At 35.9% G+C, this 19491-nt stretch overlaps 1 protein-coding gene across 1 annotated transcript in view; it reads left to right on the plus strand.

Annotated features, from left to right (window-relative positions):
* Positions 1 to 19491, plus strand: part of LOC115215518 — a 530737-nt gene that overhangs the window by 214524 nt on the left and 296722 nt on the right. The window contains exon 8 of the mRNA XM_029784691.2: positions 7785 to 8018. Within this exon, the coding sequence (XP_029640551.2) occupies positions 7785 to 8018 (234 nt within the window). The remainder of the gene's footprint in view (positions 1 to 7784; positions 8019 to 19491) is intronic.

Genomic DNA, 19491 nt, shown 5'->3' on the forward strand with positions numbered 1-19491 from the left:
TGATGAACTCCACCATCAAAGATCATCATGAGCTCTAAGGACATGTGTCCTCTCCAATTAATATCTTTAAGATTCAGGTTTATGCAGTGTAGGATACATCCACTCTCATGTAGCTTTCAGTAATTTCCCTAGAGGAGAATGTCTTCCTCTCCTTTACAAGTAAAACTTTAAAAGTACAGATTAGGGATTGACCAAAGAGGAAAACCCCAATCTTTCAACCTCATCCATCACACAATCTCTTTTACTATAGCTAGCAGACAGAGGAAAAGGAACTTCTCTGCTCAGTTAAAGGAGGATGTGAGGTGATCGTAATGATGGACTTGAATGATAGTCAGATCTGTCCCACACATAATAGCAGCAGTTTGACATGTAAAATTAATGTGTTCCACTGTGAAAATCTTGCACAGCACTGTCTGTCAGAACTTCTATGACTAGATTTTGTCTTGGTTTTACTGAACTATTTGATAACACTGCCAGGAGCTCCAGGAAGTTGCCATAGCATTCCATGTCCAAGAAGTTCTTTGAAGCAAACTTTCCACCTCATTCTCATCGAACCCCAGAATATACCTGTGAATATCAATGATCTTCCACTCAATTAATCCTCTAAATTACAAGCATGTAATGCCCACTAATTACATTGCCCAAGTCGAGTTTGATCTGGTATACTTAGAATTACATTAGGTAATCTGACATTAATAAACATGCGCATTGACACACAGTTGCTCTTGCTAGACATAGACCACAAGGTACCATAGAATTCATGACATAGCTGTTTCTCTCATAACTAACTTACAAGAAAATATAAATACTACCATTGCAATGTAATCAATTATGTATTCATTATTTAAGTACATGACCAAACATAATTAGAAATGCCATGAGTTTGTGGGAAATTCATGTCTTTCTGAAGCTCACTAATTGTCTACGTAAAGTAAACTGACTTGAACTGAGAATCAAACCCGAATCATTAACTCACACCATTCAATCCAGGGTCACTTTCTGCATCAAAAACTAATAGGAAAATGGCTACTTATTGAACCAAGTTGTGATGACTAATTAAAATTACACCCTCAACAGCTGGTAAAATCATTATGCTAATCATTTTTTTCTGGTCATTAAATTCAGAAGAGAGAACCTCTTAAGATAATCACTTTTTTTTTTTCATCTCACTAAAAGGGTAATTTTGATGAAATAAATTTCCTAGCTTGTTACATGAGGTTGTGAATGTCCACATTAACTTCTTAATATTTATTTACTTGGTGATGAATATGAGATAATTTTAGTTTTCCAAGACAAAACACTGCAAAATCAGTTAAGAGATGGGCAATAATCTTCTCCATGACAAGTCATATTCAGTTACATTTTTTTCACTTTCTGGGTTCAAATCCCATCTAAATGTACTTCATCTTTCATACTTCTGTGGTTGATAAAACAAGCATAAGTCAAGTACAATTTAATCAATTAGCTCCTATCTCAAACTTTTGTACATCTTTCTATATTAGAAATTATTGATGTTGTTTTTGTTGTTTACATTTGTCTCAATCTTACTTTAATTCTAGTTACTAAGATCTATTTTACGAGAGTAAAAGATGCAATTCTGGATGTACCTGGAAAAACTTTGTTGAGAAAAAAAAATGTGACAACAGAAGTCTGTGCAGATAAATGTTTGTCTGACAAAACTTGTTTATCATTTGAAATAACTAAAGGAAGTGGAAAATGTTATTTATCAAGGGAGACTGCAGCTACCTCCAAGAAAATGAAAGCAGCCAAAGACAGGGATTACTACCAACGAGTAGATTGTAATTATTCTTTGTATTTCTCTTTTTCTGGAATTTGTGATTGCATTTGTACTTCATAGCTTATAGAAACCCATTTCTGTAAAGACATTGACAGGTTTAACTACTAGGACAGACAAGCACATTACAGAAATAAGTAATTTTAGTAAATATAAATGCTGTAAGGGCCTTTTCACACTGCATTTGTTTATCTTGAACACTTTTCTGTGTCATGTTTTCAATTGCTTATTTGTATGTGTGTGTGTGTGTGTGTGTGTGTGTGTGTGTGTGTGTGTGTGTGTAAGAAAGAAAATACTTGTTACTTTTCTTAAACATATTATTTTTTTTTTTCTTCTTTCAAATTTGCTTCCATTTCTTGCCGAGTGTCTTCCCGACCCCTAGGGCAAAGAAACTCATAGTATACATTGGTAGGCCATTAAACCAAACTCAATAGTTCGTTCATTTTTTTTTTTTTTTTTAAAGTTAAATTAAAATACATGAGCAGCAACAGTTCTCACATCGACAATGCTCTTCTCAATATGTGTGATGTACCAGTTAAGACAATCTTTTGCACTTCTTGCAGGGATGGTAAGCCAGGGATCATTCTCATATAATTTTCGGTTCCCTTCTTGATCATTCCTAGTGCTCCTACGATCACTGGTATTGTAACCGCCTTGAGATGCCACATTTTCTCAATTTCAATGAGTAGGTCTTTATATTTTCTGAGCTTGTCAAACTCTTTCGCTGAGATATTATGATCACAGGGGATGCTCATGTCGATCAATATGCAAACTTTATTGTTTTGGTCTTTCACAACAATATCTGGTTTATTGGCCTTGATGGTTCGGTCTGTATGTACTGGAAAGTCCCACAGAATGGTTACACTTTCTCCTTCAGTTACAGCCTCAGGGTGGTGATTATACCACTTGTCGGCAGTTTTGATATTGTAATGCCGACTTATTAGCCAGTGGAGATATTGGCCAACTCTGTCATGTCTTAACTTATACTCCACTGGTGCTAAGACTTTACATCCAGAGATTAGGTGGTCCACTGTTTCAATCATGTCGTTGCAGAATCGGCATTTTGGGTCTGCTCCATTTTTCATCACATTGGCCTGGTAGTTCCGGGTTAATAGGCTTTGATCTTGAGCAGCCAGGATGAAACCTTCGCTCTCTGCTTTTAGCCCTGAGCTCCGTAGCCACTGATGGGTTTGCTTCTGGTCAACATCAGCTTGTTTGCTGCGGGTCACATATTTGCCGTGCAGAGGTTTCTCCTCCCACCTATCAGCCAATTGCTCGTGCGCTTTTTTCATTGCCATCATTTTCACCTTCTTTGCAACAATAGTTGCCGTACTTCCCTCGGGTTGTTCAGTTTGGGTATCCTGCACGAGATCAATAGCAAATTTTTTGCTTTCATTTATGATAGAATGAAGCTTCTTTCGTCTCTCGTGATTTTCCACGAGCTTTAGCATCCAGTCATTCGATATTTCGAGATATTTGGCCAGTCCAATTGTGGTTGTTTTGTAAGCTAGTTCAAATTGGATCAGGCCTCGACCTCCTTGGGCTCTGGGAAGGTAAAGGCGATCTACGTCTGCCTTTGGGTGGTGCATCCTATTACAACTCAGCAGCTTGCGTATTTTCCTATCTATATTCTTTACTTCACTCATATTCCAGTTCAACACATTGTAGCTATAAGTAACAACTGGAACTGCTAAGAAATTTATAGCTAACACCTTGTTACGTGCATTTAGTTCAGATTTCAGGACTGCACGAACTCTCCTATAACATTCCTTCCTGATCTTCTCTTTCATGCTTGCTTGCTGAATACCAGAGCCTTCATTTATCCCTAAATATTTGTATGTTTGTTCTTGCTCAAGCTCTCTTATGACTGTGTCAACATCTAACACGACTGAATTTGTGGTCTTCACTTTCCCTTTTTGGAAAGTGGCCTTGGCACACTTCTCAAGTCCAAACTCCATCCCGATGTCATTGCTGAATGCTTTCACGGTGCGCAATAGGCCTTCAAGTTCATTATTGTCTTTACCATAAAGTTTTAAGTCATCCATATAAAATAGATGGCTTATTTTTTTATTGGCAATTTTATACCCATATCCTGTTCTGTTTAATTCACTTGTAAGGGGTATTAGGGCTATGCAGAATATTAAAGGTGAAAGTGAGTCACCTTGAAAAATTCCACAGTTGATGTTTATATTTTCTGAGGCAAGTACTCCATTAGAGTGGTATAATTGGAGATTCGTATTCCACAACGACATATTGTGCATCAGGAAGTTTGAAATCACAGGGGAAATTTTGAAGATGTCCAGCGATCTCAAGATCCATGGATGCGGTATACTGTCGAAGGCCTTTTTATAGTCAATCCATGCGGTGCTGAGATTTCTGCGCTTGTTGTGACAGTTCTCAAGGATCCTACAATTGATTAACAGTTGATCTTTGCATCCATAAGAGCCTCGGCGGCACCCTTTTTGTTCAATGGGGAAAATATCGTTCTTCTCCATGAATGCATATGTTTTCTCCGCCAGGATAGATGTTAGGATTTTATATGTGGTGGATAGACAGGTTATAGGCCGATAGTTTTTTGGAAGGTTGGTTTCGTTATTCTTTGGGAGTAGGTAAGTAATGCCACTTGCTAACCATTCAGGTGTTTTCTTTGGGTCTCTCATAATTCCATTGAGCAGCTGAACTAGCTTACCGTGTGCGCACGGGAGCGATGCGAGCCAGAAATTCGGCACCCTATCTTTACCGGGGGATTTCCAATTATGGGTCTTCGTGAGTGCCTTTCTTAGGTCTGCTATTGTGATGTCTTCCCATGCTTGTTGTTGTAAATTTTGGTAGGATCCTTCAGTTTGTATAATCCAGTCTGCATTTATGTTGTACCTCTTCTTGTCACTCCAAATCCTTTTCCAAAAGTTTTGAACTTCTTCCATGGGAGGGGGGTCTTTAACGGTTACTTTCTCCTTCCCTATTTCACTGTAGAATTTTTTGGCATTGGATGTGAACAGCTTATTTTGCTTGTAAAACTTGTTTCTCTTCTCAAATCTTCGTATTCTTTGGGCTTTTGCTTGGACTTTTTGTTTCAGCGTTTCTTTTATTGATATCAGTTCTTCTCTTGGTGAGATCCAAATTTTCTCTTCATCTTTCTTCTTGTTCTGGATCTTACATCATTTCCACATATTAGTTCATTTAATATTGATATTTCCCCTCTCATAAATTCAATCTCTTTTTCAATTTTACTTTTCCAGGTTTGATTTCTTCCCAGGTTTTGTTTTCTTTGTTTATTCGGGGGCATACAGCTGGTTTCAATTGCCCTAGCATTATTATTATTATTATTATTATTATTATTATTATTATTATTATTATTATTCAGTAGTTTTATTTTTATTTTTATAGCGTGCTTTCGCTTCACTACCGAGCGCAGCTCTGTGTGCCTTGGGTATGTGCTGTGATTTGTTGTGATGCTCTGATGGTTATTGTATGGAAAGTGTTCTGCGTAGGATGTGTGCAGTGCCTAGTAGTGCAATTTTCTGTATGTTATATGTGTTTGTAAGTCCTGGTGTTTTTGTTATGTATTTGTCTGAATATTTTTTTATCATGCCTAATGCACCTACTATGATAGGAATTGTTTCTGTTTTCAGATTCCACATTCTAGTTACCTCTATTTCCAGGTCTTTGTATTTTGAGAGTTTCTCCATTTCTTTTAGAGACACGTTGTCATCTGCCGGTACTGATACATCAATTAGAAAGCATTTTTTTTCTTCATGATCTCTGACAACTATATCTGGTCTGTTGGCCTTAATTTCTCTATCTACTATATCTGGTCTGTTGGCCTTAATTTCTCTATCTTTATTATTATTATTATTATTATTATTATTATAATAATAATATAATAATAATAATAATAATAATAATAATAATAATATGGAAACTCACAGCTTATTTTGCTGGGTATGATGGAAAGTGTCAGCTGCTCACAGCCTGCAGACTAAGGTGATACTTGTTTACTGGTCATGCTTCAAGAACCCTGCAAAGAATTCTTGCAGTTCCAAGCAATACTGATTTTTGTAGGTGATCTTCTTTCACACTTGCACCAGTCTTTTTCAGCCATGTTGGTAGTTGAGTGCTGATACTTCCAAGTGCACCAATTATTATTGGTATCATGTCTGCTCTCTTCATTGACCACAATCTTTGTATTTCCATTATTATTACCTCTGCCTTAGTGAAGGCGGAGGTATTGTGTTCAATTGTGTTTGTTTGTTTGTCCATGGACAAGATATCTCAAGAACCGCAGGGTGAATTCAGATGAAACTTTGTTTGACCTCACGACTGGCACAAACTGATTAGATTTTGGGATCAATCTGGTTCCAGACAAGGGTTCTGGATAATTTTTCCGGTTTTTTACTTAATTTTTGAGAGCAATCGGGTTCACTCAGCATATATACTCTTTCAAGTTTATGAACAGTGATAAGCCCACTTTTCTGTCCTGTTTTATCTGAAATCTTCAGGAACAGGAAAATGATGTATGCTCAAGCTTACTCAGAATACCCTGCTCTTTATTAACCAGAGCATGAACCTGTGGTCTCTGTCTTTTTAACTAAGCCATAGAAAAGAAAATTCTTACATATATGTCTACATATATATACATATATATATATATATATATATATATATATATATATATAATATATATATATATATATATATATAGATAGATAGATAGATAGATAGATAGATAGATAGATATAGTACCGCCTGATTGGCACTCATGCCAGTAGAATGTTAAAAGCACATCTGAGCATAATCATCGTCAGGGCCATGAATTGCCTTCCGTTCCAGTGGCATGTAAAAAGCACCATTCAAGCATGATCATTGCCAGCACCACCTTACCGGCACATGTGCTGGTGGCACGTGAAAAACAACATTCAAGCGCAATCGTTGCCAGTGCCACCGGACTGGCTTCCATGCAGGTAGCACGTGAAAAACACCTTTTGAGTGTGGTTGTTGCCAGAACCGCCTGACTGGCCCTCGTGCCAGTGACATGTAAAAGCATCCACTACACTCTCTGAGTGGTTGATGTTAGGAAGGCCATCCAGCTATCGAAACTTTGCCAGATCAGATTGAGCCTGGTACAGCCTTCTGGCTCACAAGTCTTCAGTCAAACCATCCAGTCCATAGAAAGCAGATGTTAAATGACAACGACGATGATGATATTTATTTATTCATGCACACATGTGTGTGTATGTATGTATGTGTGTGTTTGTGTGTACCTAAGTAATTTAGTATGTTTCTATGCATATTATATAGTTTGTTAGAAATTCCAGTAATGTTTTAGCCAAAAGTCAAACCTTTGTTCTTGAACTAAAAATTCCAAATACATACATACCTACGTACATACTTATGTATATGCACAAAAATATTTTCCTGTAATATGAACGAATCATATTGCCAAAAATATTTTGTTTTAACATTAACAACTCTTATTGCCAAAAATAAAACCACCAAGTTGGCAGAAACCTTAGGCCACTTACTTGCCTAAGCTTTATGTGCAAGCATCATACTGGCTGTCTCACCCAATCCTTCAGAATCATTGTGGATCCAATGACATAGTGACTGATGAGGGACCAGTTAGAGAAAAGATATTATGGGAAGGTAATAGATAACTTTTGAAAACAAAGCTGTTCTGTCCACAGGTCAGAAAGCACCACAGAATCTTTGTGATAATGTTGCCTGATTATAAGAAAAAAAAATACATTCAAATTTATTCCCACTCATGGCTTCTGAAGTCTTTGCACTTGGCAAAAGTACATGCTACTTTGTTTGTTGCCGTTGAGAAGCTCACAAAGATCTGGGCAACTATCCTTACACTTACAATCATCATCACCATCATCGTCCTTTTCATCATTTAAAACAAATTATGCAACAGATGCTATATAATATTTAATGTGTGTGAATATAAAATGCCTTTCTTGTTTTCTTTCATTTCTTCTTTATCTAGCTGATGATGATGTTTTAACATTTAAAAAAACTGCCATACCAGGGCATGATACATTTGATCAGATTGGAGGAATCAGTTTAAAGGAATGTGATCATGCTTGCCTTCAAATTCCAGGATGTAAATCTTATGAGTATCATGAAGCAAATAAATCCTGTATTCCATCTAATGAGACTCTCCTGACTTATGACCTTAAACCCAACAAAGATGGATGGGATATATATATCATGAACCCAGGTCAGTGGAGTGTAATTCATTTAATTTTATGTGTGTTTGCATGCATGCGTCTACATATACCATATGTATTATATGTATGTTTATAATACACACACACCCACGCACACAGAGATACATATATACCTCAGTTCAAGGGAATACTCTAGCTTATGTAGATATGGCTTGTATATAACACTGAAAGGTAAAAATGATATACCAATAAAATTCATTAATCAATATATCACATTCACTTCATTGTATATCAAAATTAATGGAGTAATTTTGTTAACATGACAAATGCTCCAGATTGAATAGCATTGTACATTGCACAATATGTTCTAAATGGAGGTGTAGTCAAATCCTATTTTATGGACTTAACCATGTTCTAAAATAAGTTGAAAGGTAAGCTACAATAAATCAGCATGAACTTTCTGGACAACCCAATGCAATGCACTTAATGGAGAAATGCACTTCAGAACAGCACATATTTCTGAAGCAGAAAAATTCAAACTATAAGTGTAATTACATCATAAAATAATGATATAATATGCTTTATCTTCAGGTATGACACCACTTAGATAAAATCAAATTCCACGTTGAGTATTGATGCAAATATTAAGTGTTTTACGAAATAACTACACTTATGATTTGAATTTTTCTGCTTTGGTAATATGCTGTATTTAACTGCATTTGTTCATTATTATTATTGATATGGCAGTTTGACCAAGGGAGCCCAACAGAGTAAGTAATTAGTTTAAAACTGGGTTCTGGGTTCAGTTTGTTACATGCATGTGTGTGTGTATGAGTGTCTGTGTATGAGCATATGTACACACACACACACATATATATACATTATCCAAAATTTAAAATAGTGGAACAGCTAATATGTAAGCTACATATGTTTCTTAAGAAGCTGAAGTTCATTACATAATTATTATGTACCAATGTCGTTACTTATATAAATTGGAAAACATCACACTAGAGGTCCACTGCAATCTATCCTTAACATTTTTTAATAAGACTTTTATTACCTGAAAACACCCCATCTCATATATATATATATATATATATATATATATATATATATATGTATATGTATGTATATATATATATATATATATATATATATATACACACACATATGCTCATACACACATACTCTCATACACATACACTCATACACACACACACATACATGTAACAAACTGAACCCAGAAGCCGTTTTTAAACATTCCCCATAATGATAGCATTTTTTCTTTTCTTTTTGCATTCCTTTTCTTCCTACACTTTGACCCCTAACCACACCCACTTTGCCAATTATTTCAGTTCCACCTTACACCAAAACATTCATTGGTTGTTTAAACTTACTTTCTTCATTTGGGGGGGGGGGTTATTTACTTTCCAATTTATTTGTAATTCCTCACAACAATGTAAACTTTAGTGAGGTAATTTCAGCCTGATGATTACCTACACTATGGAGAGTTTGTTATGTAATACTTATGTAATGGGCTTCAGCTGACTAAGAAACATATTACTTGTTCCACTCCTTTAAATTTTGGATTATATTCACATTTTTAGCAGCAGTAGTGCTACCAGTGAGTCATACAGTTTATCAAACTTCCTTGTAAATTTGATATGGGAAAAAGTATATAACTTATGATGCCAATAAATTGTTATTTTGCTTTATTGCATACTCTTCATGCTTGTTCTCTAAACTAGCAGCCTATTGTTTGAAGCCTACAAACTTCCTACACTCGGATCCCTGGATCATATTTACATTTCTCTGCCTGTCTTTCTCTCTCTCTCTCTCTCTCTCTCTCTGCATTTATAATTATATATATATATATATATATATATATATATGTGTATATATACACAATTATAGATGCCAGCCTTTCACATGTCATTTCTTACTCCTGGAAAAAGCACTGAGAAATAGCAAGATTGGTTGAGTACAAAATTGATAGTATATAATAATTATAATTATCAATATATCATATAGAAAAAGTGATGGAATTTCAGAATAGATTGCTTACATAAGTTGGATTTTCTCCACTTGAACAGAAAGTTTTCAAATTTTTTTACCATGCGCTTCAAATGAAGTAGAGTAGCCTTTTATGAAAAAAGAATTTGAAGATCTATGATTTTTTTCCCACCTACCCCTCCCCAGAGACAAACTTTTCAAATTATTTTTGCCCTCTTTACTTAAAAATGATGGGGAAAAAATTTTTTTATTTCAATAAAATGTTGAAATCTTATGAAAATCCTTGATTTTGTAATGTTGAAACACAACAGCAATGACCATTATAATTCTTGCTCTGCTCCTTTCTGTTTTTCAACACTAAATGAAATATGATTATTTTTCAAGTTTTCCATTCAACATGAACAGCAAAAAAAGAGGGAATTTATAAAAAATGTTGTTTACTCTGTATTTATGAATTTGCTTTTGTGTATGTGTGTGTGCATGTTGTCTGTGTATGTGTGTTTATACATTCCAGGTTTAATTTTGAAATAATTTTCACCATTGCAACTTTCATATCTAAATTGTTCTTCAGTTATTTAAATAGAGAAGTAGGTAATGTTGCAGAAATATAGCCACATTGATTTGAAGCAGGCATTGAGTGGGGCGTCATTTTCAGGTCTGTCTCTAAAACAAAAGGAAAAAAATAGCAATGCAGAGCCAAGAATCATATTTAGATGTTTTGAAGCAAAGAATAAAGTCGAATGTGAGAACACGTATTTCAATCACAGGAAAAGTGAATTTTACATAGTGCTAAAAAGACAAAAAAAAAGAAAATGAAAAAGAATCTGTCACAAGGGCCATGGGAAGGTGGGTAGAGGGAAAGGGAAAATCCTAGATTTTCAAAATTTTTTTTATAAAAGCTTCCCCCCATCATTTTCAAGTGCATGGTAACAAAAAATTTGAAAAATCCTAATCAAAACAGAGAAAATCCATCTTATGTGGGCAGCCTATTCTGAAACTCCACTGATTAATTACTCTTGATTTCTCTTCTCAGTCAAATCTAAAAACTTAATTTTCTCTTTCTTTTTTAATCTCACACACTCCCCCTCTCTGTCAGTTGATTTATGTGTGTACAAGGGAATATATCTGTAGAAAAATTATAGATATATACCCAAGCATACATATATACATTGTTCTCCATATTTCATATAAAGGATAATCACTTGTAGATCTACACAATTTATACAACCTCTCCTTTTCTCTCCCATCTCTCTGTCCATGCATAGGTACAGTTATTCATAGATCTGTACAATTTTCCACAACTTCTCTGTCTTCTCTATCACTTTATCTCTCTATCTCTCTCTATAAGAGGAAACGGCCAACAATCACACTGAGGATGTCTCAAAACTGGGGGAGCACAGAATTGGAATTGTTTATTAGAGGCTATCAAATATCTGAAAGAAACAACCCAAATAATATAATAGCAATAGCACTAAAGAGCAATGTCTACACAATGACCACAGCTCAGTTTGAGTGAAATGAACAAGAGCTCATCTGCTCCTGTGTTCTCATCAGACCTCGCATTGACTTCCTTGATGCTACCTTTGAAAACAAACACAAAAGTATGACAAGGATAGAGACACTGATGTGAGTGAAAGATGTTCCCTTGGTTCTACAGACCCCCTATGAGTGAGAGACTTGCCAGAGAAGGAGACACAAGCACAAGAATAGCTTGCATAAGATGCAGTTTTGCTTTGTGCTATGTTTCTGGTAAAACAATTGCTGAAATATTTAGCTAGCAGTAAACCCTTGTATTTAGCATTGATCTTCTTAGAGAAGGATTGATCAGAGTCACATGCTCTGTAATTTTATAGTCACTAAGCAAGCTAAGAATAGATAAATGTCTTATGAGGGCCATACATTTTTCGATAGTGTGCATTCTCTAGAGTGAGAGTTAGTGATAGATCCCACAATGCATTTGCAGTAATATTGTTGATACCAACGTTTGAGATACTCTACTGGGTTGCAGAGGAGAAGACCTGGGATGAGGTGGTGAAGTATTACCTTCAAACTGAGGCAATGACTACTGACTGAGACCTTTGGAAATATGCTCTGCATGAGAAGACCCAGCAAGCCAAGTGAAACCATAACCTGTGGCCTATGCCAGGGGTGTAACCAGCCCACTTATGCATACCTTTCCTTCATTGGACACTAAACTCTGCTTGCAAAGACTTGTTGAGGCAAGTGAAATCGAAATCAAATTCGATGACTGGCATCTGTGCTAGTGGAGTGCTAAGAGCACCATCCGAGCATGATCGTTGCTATATCAGCTGACTGGCTTCCGTGTTGGTGGTGCGTAAAAAGCACCATTCGAGCGTGATCATTACCAGCATTACCTTACTGGCACTTGTGCCAGTGGCATGTGAAAAAACATTCAAGTGAGGTCATAGCCAGTGCCGCTGAACTGGCTCCTGTGCAGGTAGCACGTAAAAAACACCATTTGAGCATGGCCATTGTCAGTACAGCCTGACTGGCCCTTGTGCCAGTGGCATGTAAAAGCACACACTACACTCTCGGAGTGGTTGGCGTTAGGAAGGGCATCAAGCTGTACAAACTCTGCCAGATCAGATTGGATCCTGGTGCAACCATCTGGTTTGCCAGTCCTCAGTCAAATCATCCAACCCATGCTAGCATAGAAAGCGGACGTTAAATGATGATATGTAAATCCTGATAACAACTAGAAAGTTCCACAAAACAGTGATACTGACAGGCTCTGTACAACAAGGCAAGACTTTTCTTAATTTCAAAATCTAAAAGTGTTTTTATCTCCATTCCAACATTGGAGCTTTGTATTTTTGTTAGATACCAGCTTCCTTCTTACAGAAAGTCTTCAAATAATTAAAAATAGAAGAAAATTATACACATATATGTTTCTGTATGTGTGATCAAATTCCTTCCAATAGATTCACACAATGTTTTGTTTTAACATTGTCATAATCTCCTCATTTTCACCCTCCTCCTAAATTGCACACACTATTGATATCAATTTTTGTTTTCAATTCCAGCTAATGATAAAATAAACTGTGGACCACCAAGAGACATTGCTGGTGCATCAAAATCCTGCACTTCCAGCAACTACAGAGATAAAGTGATCTACACATGTCCACTGGGAGAAAAACTAAAATCAAAATGTGAAAAGGACAGCAAATGGACTTCATTAGATTCTACCTGTAAAGGTAATGCAAATAGCTTCTCTCTCTTTTTATCTCTGTCTATGTAATTTTGTTTTATTTTTATGCTAAATGTCTTTGTCAGAGTAGGACTGGCTGACTCTATGGCAATTTCTGCAGTGATTATGGGGGGGGGAGGGAGAACAGAAGCTATCCTCACTTCAAAGACCTTCCCAAATACTTGCAATAGAGTGGACATCATTTATTCTACCCAAGGGCCAAGTATTAGATTGCATGATGGATTAAGTCTACCAATCAAGTAGGAAAAATGTGGAAGTTTCTCCTTCCAGCAGGCTTCCACATAGCTTTCATCTACCAAATTTCATCCTTATTTGTGGAGTAAATTTTTAACCACATAAGCAAGACTCCACTCAGGACCACAGAGTTGTGAACTAACCTTCTTAACCTCACACTCATACCCAAAGGATTCTATGTGTGTCTTCTCTTAATTTCTAACTTTTTCACCAGTACCATGCATCACCATCCAAAACTCTGTACAGCATAGTGCTGTAGGTCCTTCACCAGGATTCAGCAATCCACTGAAAGTCTTCTAATGCACTAATGATTTTTTCTATCCACCATTGTTAATTATTCTTTCTACCTTAGACTCAAGGCTTGAAATTTTACAGGAGAGACTAATCGATTACATCAACTCCAGTGTTTGATTGGTATTTCTTTTATTGACCCCAAGGAATGAAATACAAAGTCAACTTTGGCAGAATTTGATCTCAGAATGTAATGACAGATGAAATGCCGCTAAGCATTTTACTTGCCAGGGACACATTTCTGCCATATCTCTACCTTAAATACAGCTAATAATAATAACAACAGTTTTTAATTTATTCACAAGGCCATGAGTTTCTGATGTCTTGAGTTTAGTTTTTACCACTATCAGGTAATAGCTCTCTAGACTTTCTTTATCTCATCTTAATCAAGCATCTATACATTCAGAATATCCTCCTCCACTGCTAATTAGTTCACCCATGTAACAGACACTTTTTACAACCTCAAGGGGGCTACCTGGAAAATCCAATTCCCATGTATCCTTAATGTTTATTATTCCTGCACATCTGCCACATATAAAGACAACTTTTCTGTTAACTTTCCAGTAACCTTCCACTGCACTTCTCATATGTCCATACGTTGCACTGAGTACTTCATGTGGAATTCCTATCAACACTTTTCCTGCTTATTTAGCAAGGCACACACAAAATATACATTCACCATTGGTATCAATTTCTGTTTTCAATTTCAGCTTATAAAGACATTGACTGTGGAAATCCAAAGGACATTGCTGGTGCAGAAAAGTCCTATGAAACCACCACCTATAAATCTGAAGTGACCTATACTTGCCCAGAGGGAGAAAAACTAAAGTCAATATGTGAAAAGGACAACAAATGGTCTCCAATTGTGGAAACTTGTAAAGGTAACATATGCTTCTTCTTTCTTGTTCTCTCTGTCTATGTAATTTTTTGGATGCACAAGGTTTAGTTGTGAAGTTAATTTTTAATCATCCAGAAATAACTCTACCTTGTACCTAATGTCTGACAAGAAAACTTACTATCTCCATAGCTATACTACAGCTCATCTTGATAGATTTTCTCTTAACTTCTAGCAGGAAATTTCTCTACCATACTTTGTGCTATCATCCAGAACTCTGTAAATATAATGTCTGAGTTTTTCTTTACTAAAATGTAGCAATCCCCTAATACAGACTTCTGATGCACTTGTTATCTTTCATTCAACTACCTATAATTATAATACTACTAATAACAATAATGGTTTCTGATTTAGGCACAAAGCAGTAGTTTTTAATGGATTGCATTTAGTCAAAACCATGAACACTGCTAATTGCCTGGCACATTGTTTTATTCATCCCCACAAGATTGAAAGCCAAATTTGACCTTGGTTTAATCTGAACTGATGGCCAAAAGAGCCTGATTACTTATTGTAAAGTATTTATTCTAATACTCTAATTAGTGCTCATTATCATCATCATTTAACATCAATTTTCTATGCTGGCATGGGTTGGACAGTTTGACAGTGTCCAATTAACTGCAGAACTGCATTAAACCCAATGTCATCTTTGACATGGTTTCCATCACTGGATTCCTTTCCTAACACTAACCACTTTAGAGTGTGTACTGGGTGCTTTTCCTTGGTGCTAGTAAGGTCACCAATAACTTGCAACACAAAATAAAGAAAGGGAAACAAATATACCCGTCAGCTGAGTGGGAGTACATTTGAGAGAGTGAGAGGTAGATTTGTGCTGTGTGTTGAAGGTTAAGGTATGATAGAGTGACAAGCATAGGTGTCTTACTATGGAGAAGCTGCACAGCTACTCTATATTACGTGATGATGGGTAAGAGTAACTGGAAGAGACATAAAGTTGGTGATAGAAGGGTACTAGATCTTGCTCTCAAGGTAAAAGATGATGAATATAAGGGAGAATATTGATTGTGGGTGAAGAAGGAAGAATAGGATGGGTAATTTCATAAGGATGTGGGAAGAGATTGGGCTAGAAGTGGGTGTTTTGAGTGATAAAAGAAGGTGAAGCTTTGATTACCGGTAAATATTGGTATGAAGAGAGAGGTGAGAAATAGAATTGACTCAGGAAGGAGGAAGTGACGAGTACAGTAGCAATGTCATATATTTGTTAGTAGATGAGAAAATAGGGAGGTGATATATAGAGTTTTAAAGTGGAGGGAGGTGAGAGTATGGTGAAATGTGAAAGTTATGGGTGTTAGAAGATCATCAGGGTGGGTATAGTGAGTGGGGAAACAAATGTGGGAGAAGGGGTCATTGAGAGTGTGTAGAGAACAATAATAGATAAGAGTGATGTTGAAGATGAGGTGTGGCAGATGTAATATGTAGCCTAGTGTGGAAGGAGAAACTACTGAAAGTACAGAGAGTGGGGTAATATATGGAAAGTAGTATGAACAGGGATGATAATGAAAGAGAGAGGGATGTAACTGGTAGTGCCAGAGGTGAGGATGAAATATGTGCTGATTCTGCCCTCAAATGACTTCAGCAGCTGAGTAGTACCATGTACACATTGAATATAAAAATGAGGATAATGTTACAATCTTCTTGAATGTAGAATAATCTCTGTCCAGAAACATTTCAAGAAACCTGCCATCAAAGATTACCTTGGACTCCAAAGATCACTGTGTCCTCTCCAATTATTGTTCTCTGAGCTACAAATAATCCTCATCCACACTAACCATTTTTGCCACTCTCACATAATTTCCCTTGAAGATAGTAGCTTCCTCTCCATCCTCAAATTCTTTACAAGTGAAATACAAATGCAGTTGAGAGATTGACCAAAGAGTAAAATCATTGTAGTCTGACATTTCTACCTCATCCACTACACAACCTCTTTTGCTACTAAACACAGAAATACTGCCTTCTCTGCCCAGATAAAGATAGGTGTGGTGCAATTATTCCACACATAACAACTGCTTTTTGACATAACTTCACAGCACAGCAATGAGTGCATGTAAAATGATTTCATTTTACTATATGCATCTGAAAGAGGCCTGTCATAGCACTTCTGTGACTGTAGATCGTATTTTGAACCAGGAGGGCCCTTTGGTAGTACAGCAAAGCCAAGGTCTTCAAAAAGTTTCCCAATGTTATTCCCTGAGCAATAAGTCTTCCAAAACAAACTTATCAATTCACTGTCATTGATGACCAAAGCAACCCTGAGGATGTCATTGCCTTATCCCACCATTAACTCTCAATAGATTGGAACATCCACCAATCCCATTGCCTAGGTCAAGTTTAATCATGCAGACTGTATCTTCTGAAAATCTTTGGATTACACTAGATAATGTGAAATACCTTTTTTAAATATGGTTGAGAGTGATTGATAGAGCTTTTGTTAATATTTATAACATATTAGGCATTCACATAGGGGTTCCACATTAAATGTCAAACTTTATATTAGAAGCTAACAAATCTGACACAACTTATCCTCTGCTATAAACTGTTGCTTGGTTCAATGCCACCACAAGACACTTGAGGTGATCGTGGTGATGATGGTAAACAATAGTTGGTCACTGTTTATATATTTATTACAATATCAAGCATTCATATTGACTCATAACTGCAGATATTGAACATAGACCACAGGAATCTCACAAATGTAGAAAGGAGAGTGGCTGCAAAATAACATTACATAACTGTTTCTATCATGATAATCTTATTAAAAGATATAAGTACCATCTCATTATACTTAATTCTGTATGCCTTGTTTAGACACATAGCTAAATATATTTAGAGAAAAAAATGAGAGTGTGTGATTTCAAGGGCACTAACTCTTTCTATAAAATGAAGTAAATTGCACTGACAGTCAGTCAGATCATTGACTCGCCTCACTTAATTCCTATTTGTAGTAAAAGGATACCTTTGGTAAAATACCTAGGGCCACTTCCTGCATGGAAAACAAATAGCAAAGTGACTACCTATTGAACCAAGATATGATTAATTAAAGATTCACTCTCAGTGTATGTGTGTAGGGGAGGAGATTAAAATTAGTAAAATATCTTATTTTGGTCATAAAATTCAGAAGGGAAAGCCTTGTAAAGATAATCACTTTTCTTTTTTTTCATCTCATTAAAAGTAAAATTTTGATGAATTAAAATTTCTTAGCTTGCTACGTTAAGTAGTGAGTGTCCATATTTACTACATAGTTATATGTTCACTAGATGGTGATGGAAGGGAAATGATTTTTGATTTCCCAGACAAACTTTTGCAAAATAGTAAAATGGTGAGTTAAATCCTTTTACATTTTCAGTTCAAATCCAAATGACTATTATAATTCTGAGGTTGATAAAACAAGTACTGAGGTTGATTTATTTTCATTTATATTCACTACTCAGTGTGTGGCTTTCTTTTTGAATTAGGAACCATTATCATTATTGTTACTATTAATAATAATTATAATAATTGTTGTTATTAAGGGTGACAGATTGACAGAATCGTTTGAGCATCAAACAAAATATGTTGTGTCATCTGTTCTGCCTCTTTAGCTTCAGAGTTCAAATGCTGCTGATATTAACTTTGCCCTCTCAGGATCAATAAGGTATGATACTGGTCAGGTGTAGAAGCTAATTTCATTGATCAGTTCCTACCTCAAAGTTTTGGCTTAATTTCTATGATGGAAAATTATTGTTTTTGTTGTAGATGTTATTGCTTATTGGTTTAAATTCTCCTTTTTAATTGTAGATGCCCAGTTCCATTTTGTGAAAGTAAAAGATGCAGCTCTGTATGTATATGGGAAAGTAATGTTGAAGGAAAAAAATCTAACAGCAAATGCCTGTGCAGCAAAATGTTTGTCTGTCCCAATATGTTTATCATTTGAATTAGATAAAGAAATGGGAAAGTGTTCCTTATCAAGGCATGCTACAAGTTCCTCCAATAAAGTAAAGACAACCAAGGGCAGAGATTACTACCAACGAGTAAACTGTAATTATTATTCGTATTTTATCATATGAATTATCCCTCCTCTTCCTCTGAAATTTGTGATTCTATTTGAATTTCTTGGACAGCTATTGCTATAAAGACATTGATAGGCTCATCTATAACACTAAACATAGACATGTTCCTATAAAAGAGAACTAATATTAAGAACTATAAATACTCCTAAGACATTGTCATACAGCATTTGTTCACCTTATGCATGTTTTCAGTTGTATTTTGTGTGTGTGTGTAAGAAAGGAAATTTTGTTTTTTTTTCTTAAACCCAAATAGTTGTAGTAGTGGTGGTGGTGGTGGTAGTAGAGGCAGTGAGTGTGGATTTTCTTCATCTCTCTATGTTGACATGGCTTTGACAGTACAATGTCTCACCACTAGTTGTTGTCCTTCATAATCCATCATTCAAATTAACAGAAAAAGTAAAAAGTAATGCAATCTATGTAGTTGTGTATATCCTATATTTTGTTATGAATTTTAGGGATGGATGCCCTTCCTATCACCAATCATTACAACTCTTATGTGGTTATTGTTGTACAAGAGATGAGCTGTGGAAAAAACTTATTGTTTCTTTCAGAGAGCCACAGTCCTTAGTTAAACAAAGATCAGGACAGGATGCTTGGCATCTGAAATGTCAATACACTCTGCTGTCTCACAGCACTCAACGCTCAAATTGTGTGACGATTGGAGATTCCATTTTGGTGTTCTATGGATGGACATTGCCAGTTCAAGATTAACTCTGTAGGTATGGATGTGCCATCAGCTGAGCCTATCACAGATGCATGCAAAGTAAGAAACTGTTCTCTATGCACTTGTCTAGTGCCTG

The sequence above is a fragment of the Octopus sinensis genome, linkage group LG9 (genome assembly GCF_006345805.1).
Source record: "Octopus sinensis linkage group LG9, ASM634580v1, whole genome shotgun sequence".
NCBI classification, from domain to species: Eukaryota; Metazoa; Mollusca; class Cephalopoda; order Octopoda; family Octopodidae; genus Octopus; species Octopus sinensis.